Here is a 24,670-nt window from a genome sequence, read left to right on the forward strand (position 1 = left end):
CACCAAATACTCACGAGTCCACGTGGTTCTCGAAGGACAGGATCACAGGGTACGGAGATGTTTTAAAAGCACTTTCTGCAATGGCCTCAATGGCATCCTGAGGGAGAGGCCATGGTCAGAGAGAAGCTCAGCAGTCATTAATAACAGAGACACAGCTGACCTCCCACTGAACAGACACCATAACTGTCTCTCAGGAGCTCCTTTCAAAGTCACTAAACTTCTCCTAGTAAGAAGGTGAGAAGTGTCATCTTTTTCACACCTGCCCAGATTTCCAGCTCCAGAGGATCCATGCTGAGCTAAACTCAACAGCTTGCACCAAAAAGAAGCTGAAGATGCAACAAGGTGAGATTTTGGTTTTGCTGCACAGATCAGCGTACACATTACTGCACATGAGAGCGTGTGGCCAGAGGGACAAACCCCTGCCCCAAGCACCTTGAACTGGCGCAGAAAGGTGTGTGCAGCACCACATTAAACCACTGCAAACTCTATCCATACTTACCTCTGAACCTGCCCAATTTTCTATCATTTCTGCTACTTATAAAATCCTTTTGCCTGGCAGCAAAGAGAGCTGGAGTGTTCAGTTACCAGCTGTGCTGACATTTCAAATGCAAATACCATGGAAACCTTTTCAGCATTAATGATGTAAGAAAAAATAATATTTTCCCCAAGCCCCTGTTAAACTGCCACAAACTTTCCACTATTTTCCTTTCTGGTCCTGCTAATTGGTAAAGAAGTGCCATTTGCTCCTTTGCAATTAGACTCCCCTGATCATCTCAAATCCTGGATCAGCCATGACCTCAGCAAGGAGGGAGGCTGCCACAGCTGCTCCTCCGTGGACCACTGGGAGTCTGTCACAGAAGCCTCAAGGCTCTCAGGAGAAACCTCAGACAATGCTACTAAAAGGCCAAAGGAGTTGTAGTGGAAGGAAGGACTATGTGTTATGTAAAACCAAAACCCAGCACATGCTGTGTTAGCAGGTTATAATTTCCTTGAGGAACGGTCCCAGGCTTCAGCAGCACTCTGCAATTACAGCAGCTACAAATGCCATTATTTCTGTTCCATCTGCAGTGAACTGCTGTGCAAAAAGCAGCAGTGATACCACAGGGCTGTGGAAATAACTGAGTCTGAGGACAATACCTCTGACCTTAAGGACTGCTTTGGTTTGTTGTTTTTTTCCCCTTCACACATAAGTATTTTAGTAATAGTGAAGTGTGGGAATTGGGGGGATGATACAGAAGAAAAATAAAGAGCTGGAAAAAACCATCTAAAGCGCCTCTACCTGTTGGCAGCAGCTGTGTAAAGGAGTGCAGAAAAAGTCAATGTGATGCCTTTATTTGTAACTTGCAAGCTGTGGATAAATGCCCTGTACTGCCTGGCTTTGTGCTGTGCTTCCAAAGGCTGGGAGCTGAATCCTCAGGGAAGCCAGCTGCTCCACAAAATACATTCCAACACTCAGATCATTAGGAAGAAATTGAACCCTGTTCTTCCAAAAGCCTCCACTTGAGGCAGTCAGCCATAGAAACCTGCTGCAGACCAGAAGATTAACTCATTTTAACTGTTTTCTAAAAGTCATCCTGTTCGCTCCTCTGATGTGCCTCTGTCTATAAACCCCCCAGCCTCATGCCAGTTCTGTGCATCCATTCTGTGACACAGCCCTGTGTACACACACACCTCTGCTCAGCCGTCTCTCCATGGCTTCTGCCTGACTTCCCACATCTCCCTCATCCATCCATCCATCCATCCATCCATCCATCCATCCATCCATCCATCCATCCATCCATCCATCCATCCATCCATCCATCCATCCATCCATCCATCCATCCATCCATCCATCCATCCATCCATCCATCCATCCATCCATCCATCCATCCATCCATCCATCCATCCATCTTCATCCTTCTTCATCCATCCATCTTCATCCAGCTATCAACCTCTCTTCTACTCCTCCGATTCCAAAATTGTACAAACTCCAAGCTAGTGTTTATCTGTTCACTTTTCCTCTACCCACACATTCATTCACTTGTCACCTCACCATCAATCTTTTCCTCTCAAACATCCTCAGCCATCTGGCTCCCTCAGCAATCAGTCTAAAAGCAGGCAGGGGAAAGCATCCATGGAGAAAGCTCTTCACTACCTTGAAGAGGATCTCAGTTGTCATGGTGAAGCCGTGGGTGATGATGGGCTCCTCATCCGGGGGCCGGCCCTTCCAGCAGTCCAGCTCCACGCAGCGGCAGCCAGCCAGCAGCGTCTGCCGGTACATTTCAGGAGAGGATGTCCCAGAAAACTGCCCAGCTGCAGGAGAGAGGCTCAGTGTTAGCTACTCACACAGGACAGCTCCTGCACACACAGGGGCAACAGGAGTCTCTGCCAGCCTTCAGCAGGTGGATGCAGCAGACTGACAAGATGTTTTTGGTTGCAGGGTGACACTGCTTCATGTCACACAGCATCTGGAGTCAGCCCAGCCCTCAAATCCCCCAGGGCACACACATCTGCCAGGCTGATTGTGTCCCTCCCTGTCCCTGGGTGTGCCTGCCCTGGCACAGCCTTACCTGTCAGATAGGTGTTGTGTGAGGAATTGATGTAGTAGTGCGAGAGTGGCTGGGTCATGTCCTGATACAGCATCAGCTTGTCCAGCACTATCAGGTTGTTCTCGGGGCCACAGAGGAACCAGACCATCCCCTCTGGAGACAGCTGCCCTGTGTGGCAAACAGAGCTGTTCAGGGTCACCAAATAGAACGGTTCTGGCCCCTCTTTGGAGGTGGAAAGAGAGTTGTGGGAACAATAGGGAGTTGTGGGAAGCAGGCTGACTGCTCCCCTGGGAAGCAGGATGGCAGAGGGCACAAGATCTTCTGCTCTGTCATCCCACTTGTATAGCAAGAGCTTTGGGCTGAACAAGACTCACCTCTCTGGATGTTAAATTGACTGGGCTCATACTTCTCTATCAGACTCTGCACCTGCTCAGGTTTGGCTGGTGGGAAGAGGATGTCATTGAGGCGGGTGTCACGCTGCTTCTTGTTGATGAACTTTGCCAGGTGATCTTTGGTCATGTAGGGCTTTGCTTTTAGATGGCTGCAGTGAGAGAATCACAGAGGGGCAGAGGTAAGGCTTGGGAATTACCCCAGAAATCTTTTCACATAGGAGAGGTTGATCCTTCCTCAGGTTGATCCTCCCTCTGGGCCCATATATTTCAGGGTCCTATAGCACACTGAGGTCTCATCCTTTTTATTCAGGCCATGAGTGAAGGCATTAAGTGACCTGGGATCCTGCCCTTCTAAGGCCTAAGGCCATACAAACCCCATGACACTAAATCCCCTCCTTCCTGTCTATCTTTTGCCACAAGAGACCAAGTTCTGGCCTGTGGCTTGAGGGAAACTTACTGTGAGGTAAATATCTCATCAATCTCGGGCCGTGGACACAGATTCATGAGGAACGTCTTGTACACCGGCTCGGGGAAGTCCTCGGGGTTGATGGCATCATTCTGAGAATGCAATGAAGATGTGTCAGGACCACAAACCCGGGACAGCTCTTACCTGTCATGAACACCCACAGCTCAGCACTTGGCTGTGACAACCCCAGTAATGACTGGAACATCTGGCCAGGTGTTGCTGCTCCTTGTGCCACACAGTGCACGTGCTGGAGTCACAAGTGCTACTGGAAGACACTAAGAGCTGATGCCAGCAGGCCAGAGTTAAGGCCTGGCGGTGGTAGGGTAAGGTAAACAACTGTGAGCATCTTGGCTGATGGTTTTTCACAGCCAAAGGCATCCCAGTCAGGGCAGGGAAAAAGATCCTTCTCAAGCTCATGAGACTTCTGGATACCCAGAGAAACCTTTACCTTGCCATTTGGCAGATGACAAGCTCTTAATGCTTCTTCCACCCTTTTCTTGTCTGCAGGGAACATCTGAAAAATACTGACCAGACAGGCAAACAAACACCATGGGACAAGACAGAGGTTGGGGGGCTGGAGCTGCAGGCAGTGCAGGACACTCCACATACACAGCAAGGGAGACAGGCAAGACAACTGTAAGCATGAACCAGCAAAGACAGACAGTGTTTTTCCAGGGCAGTAACTGAGGGACTGACTTTGATAAACCTACACAGCATTTTTTGACTGCTGATTTAAAGCAGAAGTTCTGTATTTCTGCAGTGGACTCTGTAAGAGCCCTGTCACTCAAAATCCCTCTCCTGTCCTTTTCTGCCCCTCTTGGAGGTGCTTCCTATGGTGCTGTGGAGAAGAAACAATAACTGAACTTCCCCTCCTTTTAGAACATCCCTGTCAGCAGCACCATGGTCTCCACCACGGATAAATCCACATGGATTTATAAGTGCACGGAGGCACTTAACAGCCTGTTAAGTTCCTGGAGTCACAGGTGCACATAGCAAACAGGAGAACAAGGAATGCCCTGTGCTGCCAGGTGGGAGTGCCTGGTGGGGACTGCAGCAGCTCATGCAAACCCTGCCCTTTGCAAGGCAAAACTACAGCAGCCTTGGTATGATTCCAGAGGGATTTACATATTTAAAGGAAAGGCAAATGCTTGTGGAATTTTCAGAATTTTAGTAGTTTTGAAAGCCTTATGTTTACCTATAGCCTTTACTGGAATTTTTTTACCCTACAGTACTGAGTATTTTTATAAACCTTGCTCTTAATGTGGACTATTTAATGGTCTGCATTTTTACCATTCTGCAAGAAATGGGCACTGAGGAGAGGTACAACCTGTATCAGATATTTTTTCCTAGCTTGTTCCAGAGGACTAAGCTGGTTTCTCCCTGCAGCAATGCTACCTTGCTTGCATTTTAAAGATTAATTCAAAGCATTCTTCCCTAGTGTGCTATTCATTATAGACCTACACATTTTTAACAGCCTTTTGATGAATATTCTGGTTTCTGACAATGAAATTCTTCTGGCTGGTGGTTTAGAAAACAAATAACAAAAATGTTTAGTGTTGAATAAAGCTCAGCCCTCCAGGAGCCCATTTAGTCAGCGTAGCCCTAATCCAGCACAGCTCTGCCTTACAAGACACCCTGGAGCCTGTATTTATTTGGGGTAATTAGTGCTCACCTCTTGTGATGCTGTAACACAGCACAGACCTAGAGCAGAGTGGTTCAGAACTTCCCAAATGCACTGTCTGCAGCTTCTTATTCTTACAACAAAAGGTAATTTATGGACCCAAAAGGGAATTCAACATGGCAGTGCTGCCTTTTGTCATTCTATGAGCTAAATCAACACAGAGGAACCACAGGACCAGCCCTGGAGCAATTTTTCTTGGGAAGACACTGAATGGCACAAAATCAATTCCAGATTCATGCCACATACTGCAGGGGAGAAGGGACAGGCTGGGCCTTGTTTCCCATTCTAATAGGAGCCCTACCTGATGCACAAGGCCAAGCTGGGGACAGGGAAGGACAAATCTCCATCTGTTCTGCTCCTAAACCAGCGCTAACACTGGCCCAGAGGCTGCTTCACTCATGCACATCCAGAGCAAAGGCTGAGGGATGGAGGAAGTGGGGTGGGACTGGAGTGCTCACACAGGGAGAAAGGAGACAAGAAAAGCAAGGGAGCCCTGCTGCAGGTGAACTGGGGAGTCCAGCAAAGAGCTCTCCAGATGGAGAACTCCTTACAGGAAAGGGAAACAATCCTACACCTCATCCACCTTTCAGCTCAGGTTTGTGAAATAATCTGTGATCAGAATTTTACCAAAGTTACTTTGTTTTGTTGTTTTTTTCTTGCAACAAGCAGGAAATTATATCTGTGCTATTTAAGCCATTTCTTGCTGTAGATGAAGGCCACAAAGTCTCCTTTCCAGACTCAAATTATGTGTCACCTATGGCAGTGCAGCAGGAGCACTTCCACTGCCTGGACACAGAGGGAAAGTTCTCCTCCTCTTAAGTGCAGGAAGAACAGACAGCTGGAGCCACTGAGCAACCATCCTCTCGGCAGGTGCTCTGCCTGTAGTCTGACTGGACACACAATGAAACAAATATCCACACTCACTTTCGGACAGGAATCTTTCCCTCTTCATTCAGTTGCAACTTCAGCTTCACTAGACTGTGAAAAAAACCCCAAACAAGATTACAAAAATGCATTTGTACCATCTTAAGAGATCCTACTAAGTGAGAGGAAAGGAAAAACATGCAATTGGGAAAATAATCGAAAAGTGAACTAAAAATCGGGGTCCTGTAGACCATCAGCTTAACCTTGGCATGACCCAGGCCTTGGTCTGGAGACTGCCAAGGGACCTGGATGGTTTGAAGTCTTTTTTTTTTTTCAAGTACTGTCAGAAAGAGCAGGACATGGACATTTCAGAGAAAAAAGTTACTCAGAAAGAACTTACATTTTCTCTAGGAAGGTGTAGCGGGGAGCATTGTACGTGAGGGGATTCCGGGCAATGGCCATAATATCTTCAGCCCAGTCCTGGAACAGACAGGACAGAGGCAGTTGGGCACTACTGAACTGCTCCAAGAAGTACACAGCAAACATGGAAAGGACACAGAATCCTGGAATCATTGGGTTGGAAGGGACCTTAAAGCCCGTCCAGTGCCACATCCTGCCATGGGCAGGGACACCTTCCATTATTCCAGGGTGCTCCAAGCCCCATCTGACCTTCAACACTTCTAGGAATGGGATAGCCACAGCTTCTCTGGGCAACCTGTGCCAGGGCCCCCCACCCTCACAGGGAAGAAATTACTCTCACATCCAATCAAAATCTACCCTCTTCCAGTTTAACACTCTTACCCCTTATTCTGTCTGAGACTTCTGGGCTTGACTCCATCACCTTCCTCCTGCCTATAAACACTAAGTGCTGAAACTTTGCTACTTCTTAGCTGCCCATTCATCCATGCAAAACACAACAATGACCAATCTTCCACAGGTCCTTCTCTGTGCAGGGCAGAAGCTTCTAGAACTTTGGAGATACCACACCTGACTGGAACATAAACCTGCTTGTTTATAACCTTGTCAGTAATGCTGAAAGAGCTCAGCATTATGTTTAAACTCTTATCTTACATTATCATGTCTCCTCCTCTCCTTTTCTGCTCCCCACTGAATGCCCCAATCCTTAGGGGTTCCCAGTACTTCCAAGACCTCAGGCCCTGATACCTTGCAAATATCCTCCTTGTAGGACACAAAGTTATGGAAAGTGAGGTCAACCATATCAGAACCAGATACAATTGTCAGGTTCTTCAGCAGGAAGGTGCTGTTAGGGTGATCCAAGTTAAAAACTTCTCGAAGCTTCAGGGACTGCAAAAGAAACAGAACACATGGGAGTAACTGGAGAATGAGGAAAAACTGTACCCAAAAAAAACACACCCCAGTACACACATTGGTTCAGATTCACAGAAAGCATCTCAAGGGTTGCAAAATTGCTTAGTGCAATCTTCCTTTCCTTGGTTTTCCTTATTTTTTATCTTTATTCTGGAGTCTGCATTACTGGATCCTCCATGGGACAAATCACCATAACTAACATCCCTGCACAAGCCTGAAAAAGTCAAAGCTGGAGACTGCTCTTAAAGAAATTTCTTCTGAAACTTCAGGGTGGACTTGCAAACAAGCAGGGGAGGGTTTGGCCTGCTTGTGCCAGAGGTGTGAAACCAGTTGATTTTATCAAAACACACACACTAGGAAGTGTATTAGTGTGACACCCAGTTTTTGGGACCCCCTGTCACTTCAGAGTTGGCTTCTTCCCCTCCAAGCCCCATTTTCTGCTGCTGTCAGTAGGTAGTAGTGTTTTTTTCCATAGCAATTCCAGTACCCTACAGCAATGGCTCACCAGAGACTTGTTTTGTTAAGTGTAAGGCTCATCCGATTAGTGGTACTTGGATTGCAGCACCATATGAAAGTATTTATAGAATGCTTTAAATTATTCATCATTTTCTGCATTCCTGTGCATGGTGTCACTAAGCCAAGGTATCCAAGGTATCCTAGAGTTTTACTGATGGTGCTATTTATAATGGGAAGATAAAAATTTCCATTCCTAGAATAAAGCACAGGAATCCCTTATCTAAAGTGCAGGACAAATCCCTGTCCAAGCAAACAGGGAGCTGTCAGAGCACCTGCTCTCCTTTAGAAACAGGGCAAATCCACAATCTAGAATTGTTAGAGCAGATCAGACTTGGAAGCTAAACTGGAGCTGGAATCTGAGAGCACCTTTAGGTTTCAGCACTTTCAGGTTTCAGCACCACATCACACACAGAGCTGAATACACATTTTATAAGGAACTGCAGAATTTTTTACTTCAATTTTCCTAATTTCTGAAGCATTTGCAATTTTGTAACAGCTGTAGCAAACAGGCATCTTTAAGGAAAACAGGACAGGGTGGGTTGTAACTCTGGATGATCTGACTGCTGTCTCTTATTTTGGAAAAGAACCTCTCCAAGGGGATAACTCTGAAACCTGTTTACTCCCAGGGCATTTGGAGGGAGGAAGGGAAGGAATATGATTTGCCTATTTTCTACAAGGGAATTTCTAAAATGGCTCCTTCTTGCCTCATGAGCCATTTTCCTTCACAGAACTTAGCATCACCAAACACCCACATCTCCGTCCCATGCTTGTGGCAACTCCTTGTTGGAGCTCAACTTTCCAGTGCCAGCAGCAAAATGTTGGGATTTGAACTCCAAACTTGATTTCATCTTGCAAATGCACCAGCATTTGTTCAGCTCCAGGGCTGTACAGGAGAGGAGACCCAAACAATGGTGAACTTGTGGTTGTGCTGAACTCATTTCCTGTATTTGTTATCCGGGGCTCCTCCCACCCCTTCCTTCTCTGCACGCTACTCTCGCTACTCTCTAGCAGACATTTGTCACCTGGCTCTCTCCAGACCTCTCTGTCCAGGCCATGTCCCCAGCAAACCAAGCAGTTTTGCTCTTATCCAGGCAGTGATACATCCAACACCCAAGGAAAATGTGGAGAGAGGACCAGAGACTGTGTGCAGGAGCTCTGAACTTGATGCCACATCCTGGCTCTTTCACAACCTGCACTCCTTAAGTGCCTTGTGCCACAGCTTCACTCTGGGATTACTCACTGTTGCCTTGCAGGTAGCCATAAAGGAAAAACAGGAATTGCTGCATGAAAAGCAGGACATGCATATTAGCCATGCAAATCAGAAGGGAAACACTCTTAGCAAATCCCCTTTAAAAAAACCCAGACAAGCAGAAAACAACCTACTAGCAGAGTGGCTGAAATATGGAGTCGGCTGGAGTTTCATGTCCCACCCTCCTGATTTCCCTAAAGTCCTCAGCTGTACAGAGATCCATAGTCCAGAGAGAAGCAAATTCTCATGCAAATATAAACAAAGAGTCAGAGACAGACACAGGACAGAGAGGGACAATCCTTTCTCTGCTTGAGAGGGGGCAAAGCCGACTGACTGCAGGACCTGTTGTGTCACTGTGCCCTGATAGAGCTGTGTCTTGTGGCACAAGGACAACAAATCCTCTCTCTTGGAGAAGAGAGCTCTTGTTTGGTTGCCAGAAAGGAAAAAGGAAGCCCCAAGATATTTGGGGGATGCCTTTGACTCTGGAGGTAACACTCCTGTCCCTGTTAGCCCTGCTGCTCCACTCTGGACATATTGGCTGTGGAATGGGGAGGGCCAATCTGTCCCTGTGCCAAGCATCTCAGGGACACAGGAATACAAAAATCCACAGTGAAGCACCCTCAGCCCTCAGTGTTTTACCTAAAGGAACTGGAAAATCAGCAGCTCAGACTCCCAGGCACAGAATAGCCCATGGTGTTCTGCAATCCAGCAGGGACACACTGCCAGGGACAGAGAAGAATGTGTCACTGTGGATGTTGTGGCCCCAGAAATCACTGCACAATGATGGCAGAAGCAGGAGGGCCCAGCGTGGCAAAGGTCATCACTCACACGTGCCCATTTATGAGTGCTCCACCACTCATAAATCCTTTGCCAGACACAGGCTGGTACTTGCCTCTCTCATGCATGCTCACAGATTGGTGCCTCCTTACAGCTCTATATGATCACTCTCCAGTTGGAGGGCTGGAGTTAGACTTAGTTCAGCTCCATCCTCGGCTCACAAGTTGCTCAATCCCAATGCCAGAGCTGGTCATCCCCTGTGCTGCAGCAGAACCACTGACCACCCACAGTGTTTACAGCCTGTGGCTCACAGCCACAGCTCAGCTCCGAGGGCACTGTAACTGTCCTGCATGGTTCCTGAACGTTCCCACTGGCTTCAACTTTATCGTCTCAAAACATGATGAGTGAAATGCTTTGGTATCATTTTCCTCTTGTACATGTGCAGTTCAGGCTGTAGCTCCAGGTTCAACACCAACAGAATGAGGACAGAGCATGAAGCTGGTTTATAATCATGACAATCAGAAAGTACAACTTTTGTTTTTATTTAAAAATATGTCTGTCTCAAAGCCAATGGCTCCTGAAACATCTAAACAAACCCCAAGACACAGCCAATAGCCACAAGTCTGGCCTAAAACATCATGTATTTTGGCCTTTATTATTATTAGATTCTCTGTCAGCATTCCAGGGTCTTGGTGCCTTAAAAAAGAAACCACAAAAAGCCCCACAAATGGAGCAGCCCTTATTGTTCCTCATTACTGAAAAGAAAACACAGACCTGATTGTAAATAACAGCCCAATCTGTATCGGCACACTGCTGAACTACAGTCAATAGCTTTTTAATCTTGTCTCTTTGCTGTTCAAAGGCACTGCTTATTCTTATCTTTATTATTCTCTTGAACACACGCCAAAGTTCGTTCTGCCTCACATTAAAAAAAACCCACAAAGAAAAGTCACGGCAGAAACGCGGAGCCGCTCTCAAAGAACCTCACAGGGGAGGGTGAGCAGGGGAGCCCTGTGTAGGAGGGGCTGGGGAAGATTCTGCTCTGTGGTGAGGCAAGGACTGGGGAAGGCAGGCAAGGGCCATTTCCATTTGGAGGCTGCTCCTATGGCTGGCAGCCCTTGGTGAGTTCCTTTCCACGCTTCACCTGCTCCCTAAGCATCCCTAACCATGGATGGGGTTCCAGCTGTGACCCGTGCTGGCAGTGCACACAGCAGCAGGTCTCTTCTCAAGCGGTTTTTCACGTGGCTGCTTTGATGTTATTATTCTTGCTGTGTGTAGAGGTTACAAAGAAAAACCCCAAACCTCTGAGCAGGCAGCAGTGGGAGTGCTACTGAAAGCAGGGAACTCTCAACACCCATAGTGACCCACCCCCTCCCAGGGAGACCTCTCAGTGCCACGGGACTGGAAAACTGAGGGCAGGTTACACCCTTGAGCCACAGCCCAAACCTGCACAGCCCCTTGCTGTGGAAAGCAGTGGCACAGATGCTCTCCATACAGCACTCTCCTTCCTCTGGACTTCCTTCAGTCACAATCCAGCAGGAAAACCAGGCCACAAGCTTTGCCTCAGAGCACCTGCAGATTGACTGGGGCATCACTTGCAGGGAAGGGGAAAGGATGTTCCTTTTATTGCTTGTGCCATCCACAGTTCTTCATACAGTTGTGATCCTGCTCTCCTTCTCCTAAACAAGGCCGATGGCTCATTTTTGCTTCACCTTCAGGCAGTGAAACAAGTTAACTCTTTGTATTAATTCCAACAGTTCTATTCTACAACCATTCCAAGCCACTATTTTGTAATGTGGCAGAAGAGCACCCATGGTCATTCTTCCACCTCTAAACAGATTTTTATTTGCTTCACCACACCAGTTTTTTATATTAACACTTTTTGTAACAACGCCCCAGACACAGCTGCCCCATGTGGAGGGTGTGGTGGTTCATGTGAAGAATTTTTCCCTGCTTTCTGCATTCCTTTGTGAACTTCTGCTCTCACATCAGCCAAATGCACACGACCCTGAGGGCTTTAAGCCAGAGGCATCAAGGATAGCAGAGCTATGTGTAAGTAACAATCTTCCAGACCCAGATGGCACATATTGGTTCAACACCCCTTCAGTGCCCACACAAGACCTCCCAGGATCCACAAGGAAAAGATGGATAAGGAGCCAATCTAGTGCATTTTACTACAGGTTATCACAGAATTCCAGAAAACTCCCTGAAACAAAAAGGGGACTTATTTCAAATGAGCCTCTGTAAAATGCAGAATTCAAAAAGCACTTGGGATTTTCACAGCAAAGGTTGTCATCAAGTGCATCACTTCTGCCCACTGAGAATATTTAATAAATCAGTCAGTGCTTGACCCTTGCTTCGTTGTTCTTCAAAAATGAGCTGCAGCCAATTCCCATGGCTCTAAAATCCCATCCCTGGCCTATTACAACAACTAGAACAGAGCAGCTCCATCCAGGTGCCTAGGGAAAAGTGCTGGAACAGGGCATACACACTGGCACTTCTTTGACACATTCCTGCAGCTCTCAGCAATCTAGGATTCAGCAGCTTCCTAACCCAGAGGCATTATCTCACATTTAATAACCCCCTAAGGGCATTCCCTTCTTGCACTGACATTTTATACTCACATTTCCATGACTGGGCAGGAAGCATCACCAATGGCATGGTGATCTGAGGTGGGACAGCAGCAGCACCTCCTGCTTGTGCCACTCCTACCTCTGGAAAATTCCACCTTATATGGAGATCCTGCACTGGAAGAAACCCTGAGAAACTGCTTCAAACCCTGAGTAAGTGCTTCATGCTCCCCTTCTCCATTCGACTGCTGATATTACAGCACTCCACATCCCATTCACCTTACTCCCTCTGCCAGAATATGGTCCCTCCTACTCAGATGCTCTGCCCCCAGCAGCCACTTCATTCCTTTGTTAATCCTGCTGCTCTTCCATACCTTTTTCAGTTCTCACTAAATTTGAGAGTACACTAGAATTGCACATAAATTTGGATCCATTTGGGGTGTACACAACAGCACAACTTCCTAATGATTTCCTTATAATCCCTAACATACAATTTACTTTTAGGAGGCAAATACTGCTGAACACTACATTGATATTTTACCATACACCCACGATGTTTTCTGAGTAGCAACAGTCAACTCAGGGCCTGTTATTACAGAAGGATGAGGGATTTTTTCTGTATGCATTGCCTGATTTTTATCTGTGTAAAATGTATCACTCATTAGATCATGCATTCAATCAGCAATTCAAGGTCTTCCTACAAACCAGCCTGATTTTATTATCCCAAATAACTCTACCATTGGCAAACTGTCTTCTCTTGGTACTCTCCAATTAGTCTTCCTTAACTAATTCTTAAAATCTAGGACATCTCCAGCCTTCTGTTACCACCAGGACATCCAGCCATGACCTCAGTGCTTCCCCCAGCAATTTATTATCTATATCAAAGATCAATTCATTTTGTCATTTCTCAATGTTTAACACCCTAGAAAAGAGTATCTCCTTTAAGTCAGCCTCTTAGTGTATCCCATCTGGAGGGCAGCACCAACTCAAACAGCCCCAAATATTTTATTCTCTCAAATCAAAATCCAACCTCTAACAGCATTTTTAAAACACAATTCCCACAAAACGAGTTGCTGACAAAGTTTTAGGCTCATTGAAAACTGAAGTATGTTCCATTCTAGTGAGCTTCTAAGGAGAAAGGCATTTCTCTCAAGGAAATATGATTTTATGATGGGTGCTGTTCTTGAGCTCTGCTGTGCCTTTAGCACCCACTTTTTAATGGTATTTTGAAAAATACTGGTCTTGGGGAGCTCTGAATAGACATCTTCAGAGCAGATTGAGAAAACAGCCACACAACTTATGCAAAAGGCTGCTTGAGGCTCAGGAGATATTGCAAAACCTTTCCCTTTTGCCTTAGAGAATCACCTAAGTCACCACATGATGCATCAGCTTTACTTCTTTGGTCTCTTTTCCACCTTTGTGCTTTACTGCAGTTTTCTGCTTGCCTTTTCCATACATGGAAAAGTCAAAAACAAACAAAGTCCCAGAAGCAAAGTCCTAACAAGGACTGCAAGAATCTTCAATTACAACTGAAATCAAGAACAAAGCCCTGATCATGTGCAAATGTAAAAATATTTGGGGGGGAAGGGGGGGGGAAGAAACAAACCACTTTTTCTGAAAATGCATTTTCTTCCCTTTAAAGTGAAAAAACCCAGCATACACTGTTGGAATGGCATTGTACCTCCAGGTTTGTGGGTACCCTGTGCATCCTTACACAAGAGCAGCTCTGGTGTCTCAGTGCAGGAGCATCAGAGTCTCCAGCATGACTTAACAGTGCAGCAGGGCACTTGGAAGGGGAATTGGTTGTCCTGGCGTTCTGACATATTCCTTCCAATGAGCCCATCTACCATAGTCTGGAAGTGCTGGTTTTGGGAGCACAGAGGGCCCCTGGGAGGTCAGGGACAAGAGTCAAGATGGCTTTTCTGTATTTACATAGCTGTGATGTAAGGAGATGAGATCCTCTCTAGCTTCTTCCTACAGAAATCCAGGACAAACTGCCTGAGCTCAGCAAAACCTCAGGCAGCCCTGCCTTCCCACTGAAACACAGGACAGAAAGAAGCTGTGGCCTCACCTTGGGCATTTTGGCAAATCGCCCTGCTCGGGTGTCTCGGATGCTGGTGATATCCAGAATTTCTCTTTCCTACAAACAGAATAAGAACAAGGAAAATGAGGAAAGACAAAGGAGGAAGGAAAGCACTCCATGGCTTAGTGTCTTTCCCTGTGGAAGAGCTCTCCCAGCAAGAACAAGGCAGGGAGGGAAGCCATTCCCACAGAGGACACTGCACAGCCTTCCCTAGCCAGCCCCTCCGTGTCCTCACTACTGGCTTGCTGTCTTGTTTGTTGTTTTAATATCCAACCTGAATTTCCTTCCTCTGTTACTAATTTTTCTTCTCACCATGGATCTGGAGAACAAATTATACTTGTTGCAGCAGATAATATTATTTTCCAAGAACACATTACAGGACAATGTGGATGCCATGTCATCTGGCTGTATCCCCATTTTATTGTTAAGCAGGAAGTAATTTTACTCCTAATCCCACTCCTTTCTGAGTCCCTAGTGCAAGAGCAGTTCAGTTTAATTTAGCTGCTAACCAACAGCATTTTCCAGGAATGTGAGACCCCTTCCAGTCTGGCTTTCCTTGTGGCAGCTGTGCTTCCTTCCCCCAGCCCCTTTCCCAGGTATCCCAATGAAGTATCTCCCTTTCCATGGTGACACCAGCTCCCCGTCTCACTTTGTGCTCCACTTCATCCTGCTGGCACCCTTAGAGCAGATATTCTACTGCCTGAGTGGACCTTGAAAGCAGAACAGAGGTGACAGAGACATCAAGGGGTGTGACAGTCCCTAGTATTGTGACACTGTTCTCAGGGGATGTGGCTGTGGCAGTGCCCGGTCCCAGCTGGCACTGGGCACAATCCCTGGAAAGGCAGAGCCCACCCAAACACACCAGGTCCCTGGCCAGGGCCTGGGCAGGACTGTCTGACTGCCATGCCATGTAGGTCTGGCAGAGGAAGTAGAGCTGAACCACAGCCTGCTCTGGAAAGCGGAAGTAAGGCCAGCCTTCCACCTACCTCCCTCTCCATCATTTGATGTACTCATCAGTGAGGAACTGAATTCTCTTTCCTCCATGTGTTATCTCTCCCTCTCCTCCAGCAGCCTGCAAACATCACCCTGAGCACAACTTGCTCTGCAGACTCCATGTAGGCCCTACATCACTACAGTCACTACTTTTTAATTAAAGTCTAAAACTCCAGTGAGTCAGTTAATGACCCCACTGTACAGGTTAGGAGAATCCTGTATCTTGCTGGGTGACAGGGATATCAGCACTGTTTTTTTACTGATATCAGTAGTATAAGTAAAACTATTCTCCATGAAGTCCTTTGAAGGACACATAATGAGCTTTGCAGGAGTCAAAAAAGGTGAAAGTGTGAAAGGCACAGAAAAGCCACACTCACACCTTCAGTTCTTGCACTTTCCTGGTGCTGTGCAGACCAACCTGCCACTGAGCAGCTCCCACTCCTTGGTGGGGTGTCCCTGCTAAAAGGAGTAAGTGTGGCAGTTTGCTCCTGAGTGCATGACTCAAGCACTTGCAAGTGTTGTCATCTCAGCCAAACCTGACCTGGCTGGCTGGAGCCCGAGCTGTGCAGCCTCAGCGCTTACCGTGCTCTGATAGGTCCAGTACACATAAAATCCCTGGGGATCCACTCGGAGAATCGCAGGGGAAGCATTTGATGTTTCCTGACAGAAAAAAAACAACAAAAGAAAGAATGTAGGCACCTTGGGTGACTTGGAGAAAACATCCTGGGACACGAGGTTCCCAGTTCAAATACAGACCCAGCAGGTGAACACCCTCTGGGATTTATGAAAATGAACCCAAGGATTTAAGGATGCCTCCGCAGTAACACCTGTGAGGCTCTGGAAGCTGAATCCTGAGTCTCACCTAACCTGTGCATTTAACAAGAACAGCTCTCTTGGAGTTTTCTACACAAAGAACTGAGATAAAGTATCTGGAAATTCAATTAATTGTTTCATTTGAAGAGTCTTCTTTGACCTGCTTCATTCTACAAGTTCAGGAGTAACCCAGGCCAGGCAGAGAAAGCATTCATCCATGGCGTCTCCCATCCAGGCGTTCATGCAGATTATCTGGGCTCCTTGTCAGGAAGGCTTCAAGAAGGGGATACATCAATGCAGCATCATTATGTTGCTTTAGAGGGGCATTCTGAAACTCCACAGACTATACACTCAGTCTCTACACTGACTATAGCAAGAAGCAGCTACACAAACACCCACACCAGAGGCAGCAATGAGATGAAATCATTTGGGGCTGATCCTGAACCCCACACAGCCATTTGTGGGAAGGCTCCAGATTCAATTCAGGAAGCTGGAACACATCACTGCTAATATGAAACCAGTAATGAAATCTGGAAGTTGTACTTATCTGCTGGCCTCAAATTCTTCAGTTTTTTACTCAACTCATACTTCATTCTAGAGTGTATCTATGTTTTCAGGGACCTCCACTTCCATACACAGTATTTGCAGTAAAGTGCTCATTGCACAGCACATTGTGTGTGGTCCTTTTACTGCCTCTTGTCTTCCCCTGCTGTGCCAGGGCCAGCACCAGCCTGCCCAGCACCATGTCCATGTTCCCAGAGCCCTTGGCTGCTCCCTGCACACATGGCCATGGAGAGCAGAACAAGCCCCACGGTACCACCACAGAGGATTGTGCCATGGTCTAGATTACCCTTATCTCCCACAAAGCAGCTTTCTGGAGGGCAAGCTGAGGCTGCAAGGAAGCTGCTGCCAGCCAGACTCCTAGGCAGGGCCAGGCCTGCCAGGGGGTGCAGGCAGCCTCTCCAATGGGGCAGCTCCTGGCAGCAAAGGAAATGGGCAACCCTACAGAAGATGGTCTTGCAGCCAACCTGGTTTCTTCTCACTCCGTGGGGCAAAAAGCAAACACTGTCTGCTAAAATCCTGTAATCCATAATCTTTCAGAGATAGGAACAATTTTGACTCTACTATGAGGACTCAGAGGCAGCACAGAGCCATACCCATCTGTCCTGCTCAAGAGGTCAGCTACTGCCTTGTGCCCTGCATGGGGTTCTGCCAGTGTTCCCAGCTGGTTCTTTAACTCAGCTACCACCCATGTAGCAGAACTCTTCAGTCTGTTTAGGAGCCCCAGCTTGCTGGATGCTGACCACAGCACTGCAGAGCTGCTCCTTACCCCAAGGTCCTGCAACTAACTCCATAGGACAGGTCAGAACAGTCCTGCCTGTCAGGGACCCATTGCTCTCTCCTCTAGACAGTGCCTTACCAAAGCTGGACAAGGTGAGGGCTCTGTAGAAAAAGTGTGGGTTTGCTTTTTTGCTGGAAGGCCCTAGTTCAGTCCCAAGCTGAACAGTGATTTAAGAGGCCAGTCTGATCTTCCTGAACTCCTTTGCCTCACTTATCCTGGAGGGAGTTCAAAACTGTTACCAACAGTACAGCCATGTCAATTGAAAGAGATACAAAAAACTCAACACTCATGAATTCTAAAGTGCAGCAGTCCTGCAGTCTGGAGCTCTCACCATCATCCTCTGCAGCCTATTCTAATCATGGATTGGGAAAGCCCAATGTGATGGAGCAATGTCACCAGAACAGCCCACTCATGGAGAAGCCTTTCTTTATTGGTGGAGATCAAGCCTGTAAACTACTTAGTTGAGGCAACCACTTAGAAATGTTTACAAATATATATAAATATATAAACCTTAAGGAAAGATCCAGATGGGAATTGAGCTCACTAATCAACAGCTACAGCAGGAAATAAACACTTGGTGGGTCTTGGAAGCCCAACTGACTCACGTTGGTTTTCAGGGGACCCTAACCCAGGAATACCCAGTGATGTACTTAACAGCTTCCAATTCTTGGGAGAATGGTCCCCAAGGACTGAACACAAAGTCATCAGCAATTTTAGACAAGTTTGGCTACTGTTATTCTGAGAAAGCAGATTTCAAATTCTGAGAAGCCCTAAGTGCACTCTGCAGGGAGTAGGCCCACAGGAAAGAGGAAGGCTGTGCTTTTCACTGTACCCCGGTGTCATCCTCCTGTTTATGTACTGCTCACAGGGGAACTGGCAGCCATATTCCAACTCCTGTTCCTCACATCCATCCTTCCTGCCAGCTGCACAGTACACTGCTCTCATTCTCAGTGCCACTGGACCGCCTCACTGATGTTGAGCACAGGTGATCCACTCCCCCACATGCTCCTTTGGGATTTAACACTCTATTCCAGTTTCACACCCACAAAAGTGCTAATCCCTCCTGCACTGCTGCTGCAGGCTCCTTCTGATCATCTCATTTGCAACACCACATGAACCATCTCCCCAGATCCCTGTGAATAACCAATAATCTGGGTTTTCCCCCTTTTATCAACATCCATGCCCAACAACAGACAGTCCATCTCCAGACAGCACAGATGGGCAGCAGCTCTCCTCCTGCTCAGGTTTGTGGGTGCTGGAGTAAGCACTCCTTTGCCTCCTTAGAAAGTGAGGAGGGGAATCCTCATATTCCAGTGAACTGCTGCTGCTCTACACTTTCTTCCCCTCACACAGAAAGGCAGTGACTGCAAAGCAGCTGTTTTGAAGGTATAGAGGACAATCAGCTGGAGAGAGCAGCAGCTTGCTGCAGCACCCTGAGGCTTCAGCCTTGTTATAGCACAGGCCCTTTGCTCTTCAGTCATTCCCAGACCCCGGGGCCAGGCAGGCGTGGGAGGCCACGGCCCACCCCCGATCCACTCAGGCAACAGGGCCATAAGAGGAAGCAACTTGGAGCCTGATTTCATCTCTATCTGAAAAGTGCAATGTGTGCTCTTTGCTCTGGAGTAGATCCTACCCTACCCCTCATGCTCCTCCAGAAAGTCCAAATGTGGTGTTTGCATATCACCCCACAGAGACTCCCAGCAGCGACCACCTTCCTGAGGCTGCATCTTATGTCCTACACCAGGGGCTGCACACACAGGCCCAGAGCACACTCACTCCATTTGTTTCCATCCTCCACTACAAGAGATGTAGAAAACATATACCCAGTCCCTTACACACACACACAACATCCCCTTAACTTCAGTCCGCAGCTTTCCTGTTCTTCCCAGTTCCCTCTCCCCATCTAGAGATCTCTGCTGTCAGGTGGGATACCACACTGAACACAGGCTCCCAGCCTCCCCACAAACCATGACCCAACCAGTGTCTCCCTGCCACCACAGGCACAGCCCAGGGAAGGAACACCCCAGTACTCACATCATCCCATTTGATGAAGCGGCCGCCCTTGCACAGGTACTCCTTCACCTTTGTGGGCTGCAGGACAGGGTTCAGCACAGACATGGTCCTGCAGACGTGCTCCTCAGCTACCAGAAGCAAGAGCAACTGCACAGTTCACTCCTCCTTAGCCCCCTCTCCTCTATCTCTGCCTCTCATGTGGCAGGGCGTTCTGCCATGGCCTCTGTTGGCATCGGAGAGCAAACAACCTCTTATATCCCAGCCCAATTTAGGAGGGGCAGGGACAGGCAGGCGAGGAGCGATGAATCTGCATTGTAAATCAACAGCTCTCCAGGCAAGCAGAGCCTCACCCAAGGTCACCCAGAGGAAGGTCGGCAATGGCTGGGGTGCCAGTGGGCACAAACACCCACCGTCCCTCCGGGTGGGATCCACTCCTTGGAGCTGTGCTGGTGAGGCACCCGGCTCAGTGAACTTCCGCAACTCAACTTCCTTAAATGCTCTCTTGACGAAGCACAGGCATTGCCAGAAATGCTCCAACTGCTTCAGCAGCTGTGGTTACGGAGCAGCTCAGCTCTAGCTACAAGCAGACTGCCCCCTTCATGTAAGAGGCCAGATGTCCCAGAAAACAAACTCCTTCCTTGCTCTGGACAGATGCCATTTCTGAAGCCACTCACTGCACTGTCCAGTCTTAAACAGTTTTCCTTTCTCTTATGGGCTCTTCTGAATGTCAGCCTCAAAGTGAGACAGACCAGCAGGGCAGCTGGAAATTCCCCAGATGAAATGAAACATTCCCAGAGTCCCAGGAACTGCACTATTCCACACACTCACTTGGCCCTGTGGCAGATACATGGGACACAGAACAGGAGAGGTGGGCAAGATGGGGATTATAGTGACAAAACAGCAGGGAAGGGACTAAAAGCAGAACAGGTCAGAGGCAAACAGGGCCAAAACAAGTCTCTGCTTCTGACCTTGGAACGAAGGAATTCCATGTGGGCAGCAGAGGAGGAAAGGAGCTCCACTGGCTGATGGGCACTGGCTAACCTGGAGAGCACCTTATGAAAAGGCCTGACATGGGCAAGATCATTTAGTCAGAGGCAGAGCCCCACAGCTAATTACAAGTGGAAATAACTGTGCTGTGATTCCCAGGCACACGGAGGTGGGATGTCATCCTCATCTCCTATCAAAGCCAAGGTTGCCATGGCTCAAAAGGGACAAGCTGCTGGCAAAAGTAGCACAGAAAAGGGGGGAACAAACGCCTCCTCCACTCTGTAAGAGGAGACAGCTGCATGTTTTGTTCCTTCCTTTCCTCCCAGCCCTGATGTGATGAGTCTGGCACTTTGGAGCAGCCTGGACAACTGGGGAATGGTCACTGAAGGAATCCTAAGGGCATTCTCAGGTGCTAGTGGCATGAGGCTGGAGAGATAAAGTGGAACTTTAGCAAGTGCTCCAACTGTAAAACAATAAAGGCAGGAATCAGAGCTCCCTGCTGCAAGAAAAGAGAACCCTGAGCAAACGCAACATCCTTTCCTTAGGGTCACTGGGATATTCCAGGCCCAGCCAAGCCAGTGTCACCAGGATCCCACACTCAGGAAAAGTGGTTACTCCCAGGCAGAGAAGCAGAAGATGATAAAGAGTGCAGTGAGAGTGAAAGTTCTACACTCACTGATCTCTTCTGCAAGCCAAAGCAGTTTCGGGTTTGCTTCCCTTTAAATTAGGGAGCAGCAATGGAGACAATAGGGAGCATTAATCTTGCTCAGAGGTGCTGCAGTCCTTCCAGCCTCTGGAACACTGACAGCACTGCAGGAAGGCCCTGGAGGTCACAGCTGCAAAGCACTGAGAGGTGGGATGAGCTTTGCCACCTGGAACTGCCAAGGGCAGGTGAGATCAGTCATAGCTACTGGATCCCATGGCTTGACTGGTACTGTCAGTTATCACAGCTTTGTGAAGCAAGTGTGCTTCCTGCCAGGGCCTCACTGAGAGGCTGCTTCTGTTCTTCTCTCACACCCGGATAATCATCAGCTTTCTCTGCCTCATGAGCAAAGTAAGCAAGAATCCTGCCACAGCTTAACTCACATGTTGCTCAAGGTCAGCTTCCCCTAAGGAATAAACCCTTAATTCAATGAATAATGAAATCATAATTAAGACTCAACCAAACACAAGAAGCATGAAGAGCTGTGCCCAAGTTGGTAGATGCCCTGCAAGGCCACATGATGTCCAACAGCAAGGGCCAAACCACCACTTGCACAAAGGTTGTCACAAAAGCTGCAGCTCCCTTCCTCTTGCCCAACCCAGCCTCCTTATCTTCCACTTCACACTCCCTGCTCTGTAGGAGCCTCTGTCCCTTGCATGCAGAGATGGCTGATGGAGCTCTGATAGGATAGAGCAGCAGTCCTGCCCTCTGCAGAGAGCTCCAACATCAGAGCAGGCACGAACAGCAGCACTTGAGCAGTATTTGTTTATCGAAAGCATCCTTTATTCTCTGTCTCCTCTAAGGCCCATCACCCAGTGCACGCTCATCCCACATCCCTGTCTCCTTGCTTTCCTCCCATACCTTCCCTGCCAGGCAACCCACCACTTGCTGCAATAGTTTTGATGTGCAAACATTTCCCTTTTTAAAATTTAATATTCTTCCTTCTCTCCCTGTGCTACCTATCCTGCAGCCAGTACCCCCCCAGGGTGCATGCAGCATCAAGGCAGGCAGCATCACCCTTCAGACAAGGTTTAGTAGACAAGGTTTCCAGACATTCATTTAAGCTACACCGTTAAACCTCCCTCCTGACTCTGACTTCCAGCAAATTACTGTAACCTCCACCCCAGCTTACTCCTGGCACAGAAAATCTGTAAGAAATCTCTCCCAGCATTGTTGCAGGAGAATTTGCCATGTGTAATGCTGTCCTCTAGTGAAGAGCTGTGACACTGCACATCAGCAATGAACTCCCAGCTCTGCAAATGCCAGCCCATCCCACTGCTCCTGTGGCTGCTCTGCCCTCAGAGCGCTGGCAATCCGGAAAGGATTAACAATACCATTAAGACCACAAAGCCAATATTTTCTTACCACCCTGGAGAGCAGAATTGCTGAGTGTGTGTACAGGGACATATCTTGTGTCCCATTTCAAGCCGAAACCACAAGGCCAAGGACTCCTGACAGCTCTCAGCATGACTCTTCAGCTTGATCTGCAAAAGTCAGAGGACAGTGGACTGTGGCACAGAGAAGTGGCCACAGATGCCACAAAACCATAAAAGCAGTGAAGTCTTGTGCAAAAAAAACCCCAAACCCCAAGAAACTGTCTGTCCAACCACCAAGACATGGTTAGGCCTGTAATTAACTGCTCACTGGGCAGTGTGTTGTGTTTACAGCACTGACAGCTTTCAGTGTGTTTCCAAGCAGTGCAGTGAGGCTGCAAGCAGGATCACATTTAAACATCCCATACCTTCCTGCAGTGCCAGGTCACTGCTGCCCAGGGCTGGCTGAACCATGCTATTCCTGACTGCTGGGAAAAGAACAAGACTTTCCAAGACAGGTCATTAACAGGAAAGGAAGCATGAGGAGCAGTGGCACACAAACATGCCCATCTCATGGTACCCTTCAGTAGCAGAGTAACAAGAAGAGAAAAGCAACTTGTACCACACCTGGAGGTGAATGCAGCCTGTTCCTGCCTGTATTCACCTCCAGTGCAAAACACTGCAGAGGAAATCAGGATACTGGGGGAGAAAGCCCCATTCTACTCTTAAGCTCATCTACATTTACTTCCCACTGCACCAGCCCAACTTACTCTGTTTGCCTACTCGGTTCATGAAACTGAACAGGTGTCAGCCATTGTCTTCCTTTCACTTCTCCACATGCTAGCCCAAAGCTCTCATTTTTGTAATATCCAGCCTCAACCTACAGCATTCTCCTCCTCCCTGCAAAGGCCTTTGCACAGCTCAGAGAGATGTCCCAGGCATCCCATCCAGTATTCTGCTACTCTCAGAAGCATGGAGAGAATCTACCTCAGGCCAGCAATCTTCCCTTAATTAAGTTTTCCCTATCCTGCAGCACTAAGAAGCTATTCACTGACTGTGATTGTGGGAAATCAATAACACAGGTTCATTTAGCTACATCCTTCAGGAGCCCTTGGAGACCAAACAAACATCCCACTGCAAGAGGTAGCAGCAGAATTCAAGCTTTCTAGTGGACCCTCAGACATGAGAAGTCAAAATTAAAGGAGCTTATAAAGAACAGGAGCCTGCAGAGCAGTTTTTGGAGTGCTGGGAGGAAGGCTGTTTAGGGACTCTGCAGCTCTCCTTCCTTGGCAGGAGTCCCTGAGGGCATCATGTACCCTTGACTTTCTCTTCAAGTGATCTCTTTTGTGCTCTTGAGGAAGAATCCTAGAGAGGGATAATTTGCAAGCTGTGTCTAGTGTCGGACATAGTCACCGACTTTACAAGACCCCAGAGCTTCAGATTTGTACCACAGGAATCCACTCAGAGCACAGCTTGGTGTTTTTGCTAAAACCCCAAGGACAAAGCAAGCACAGTACTGCAGCTCCTTTAGGGGTGGTTGTTAACAAGGAGCTCTCTTTAGGAAAGAAGGCACAGACCTGCTCACAGTTGCCTGCAGAGAAGCTCACACCCAGTTATTCATCCACAATAAAATGAAAAGCCTTCACCTGACCTTGGCAAAAGCCAAGACTTCACACTTAATGAACACAAGCCTGCTCCTACTCAAAGCCCTGACAGCAAAGGGTTGGCAGGGAGAAGAGTGCCTTAAGAATACTGAATTTCTTGAATATTACCATGGAATTGTGTCTTTTAGGAAGGGCAAGTCTCCACTGCAGCATGAGTGAGCCACAAATAAATGCAACAGGGAGGTGAGGCTGTTGGGCTGAAGGCAGAACATTGCAAGCCCATCACACTGTACATTTGCTGGGAATGTTCCAACAGTTCCCCTGCACATCCAGCCTTATCCGGTTCCTAAATAGGGACAGGTGAATACATGTTTTGAGAATGAACAGATACATCTATCATGTTGCTAATGGTATTGGTTGATATGAGTGGATACATACAACATCTGG

General features: G+C 47.7%; 1 protein-coding gene across 1 annotated transcript in view; it reads right to left on the reverse strand.

The window, feature by feature from the left end:
- The window catches only part of PLCB2 (phospholipase C beta 2), a 34,515-nt gene extending 14,470 nt beyond the window's left edge, over nucleotides 1–20,045 (reverse strand). Inside the window, exons 1-12 of the mRNA XM_030949437.1 lie at nucleotides 19,638–20,045; nucleotides 16,031–16,108; nucleotides 14,444–14,512; nucleotides 7,096–7,236; nucleotides 6,332–6,411; nucleotides 5,992–6,045; nucleotides 3,835–3,910; nucleotides 3,378–3,478; nucleotides 2,903–3,069; nucleotides 2,550–2,696; nucleotides 2,135–2,292; nucleotides 15–97 (exon numbers count right to left, since the gene is read on the reverse strand). Coding sequence (XP_030805297.1) covers nucleotides 15–97; nucleotides 2,135–2,292; nucleotides 2,550–2,696; nucleotides 2,903–3,069; nucleotides 3,378–3,478; nucleotides 3,835–3,910; nucleotides 5,992–6,045; nucleotides 6,332–6,411; nucleotides 7,096–7,236; nucleotides 14,444–14,512; nucleotides 16,031–16,108; nucleotides 19,638–19,721 — 1,238 coding nt within the window. The 5' untranslated portion in view covers nucleotides 19,722–20,045. The remainder of the gene's footprint in view (nucleotides 1–14; nucleotides 98–2,134; nucleotides 2,293–2,549; nucleotides 2,697–2,902; nucleotides 3,070–3,377; nucleotides 3,479–3,834; nucleotides 3,911–5,991; nucleotides 6,046–6,331; nucleotides 6,412–7,095; nucleotides 7,237–14,443; nucleotides 14,513–16,030; nucleotides 16,109–19,637) is intronic.
- Nucleotides 20,046–24,670: the final 4,625 nt, after the last annotated feature.

Source organism: Camarhynchus parvulus, chromosome 5, assembly GCF_901933205.1.
Source record: "Camarhynchus parvulus chromosome 5, STF_HiC, whole genome shotgun sequence".
NCBI lineage: Eukaryota > Metazoa > Chordata > Aves > Passeriformes > Thraupidae > Camarhynchus > Camarhynchus parvulus.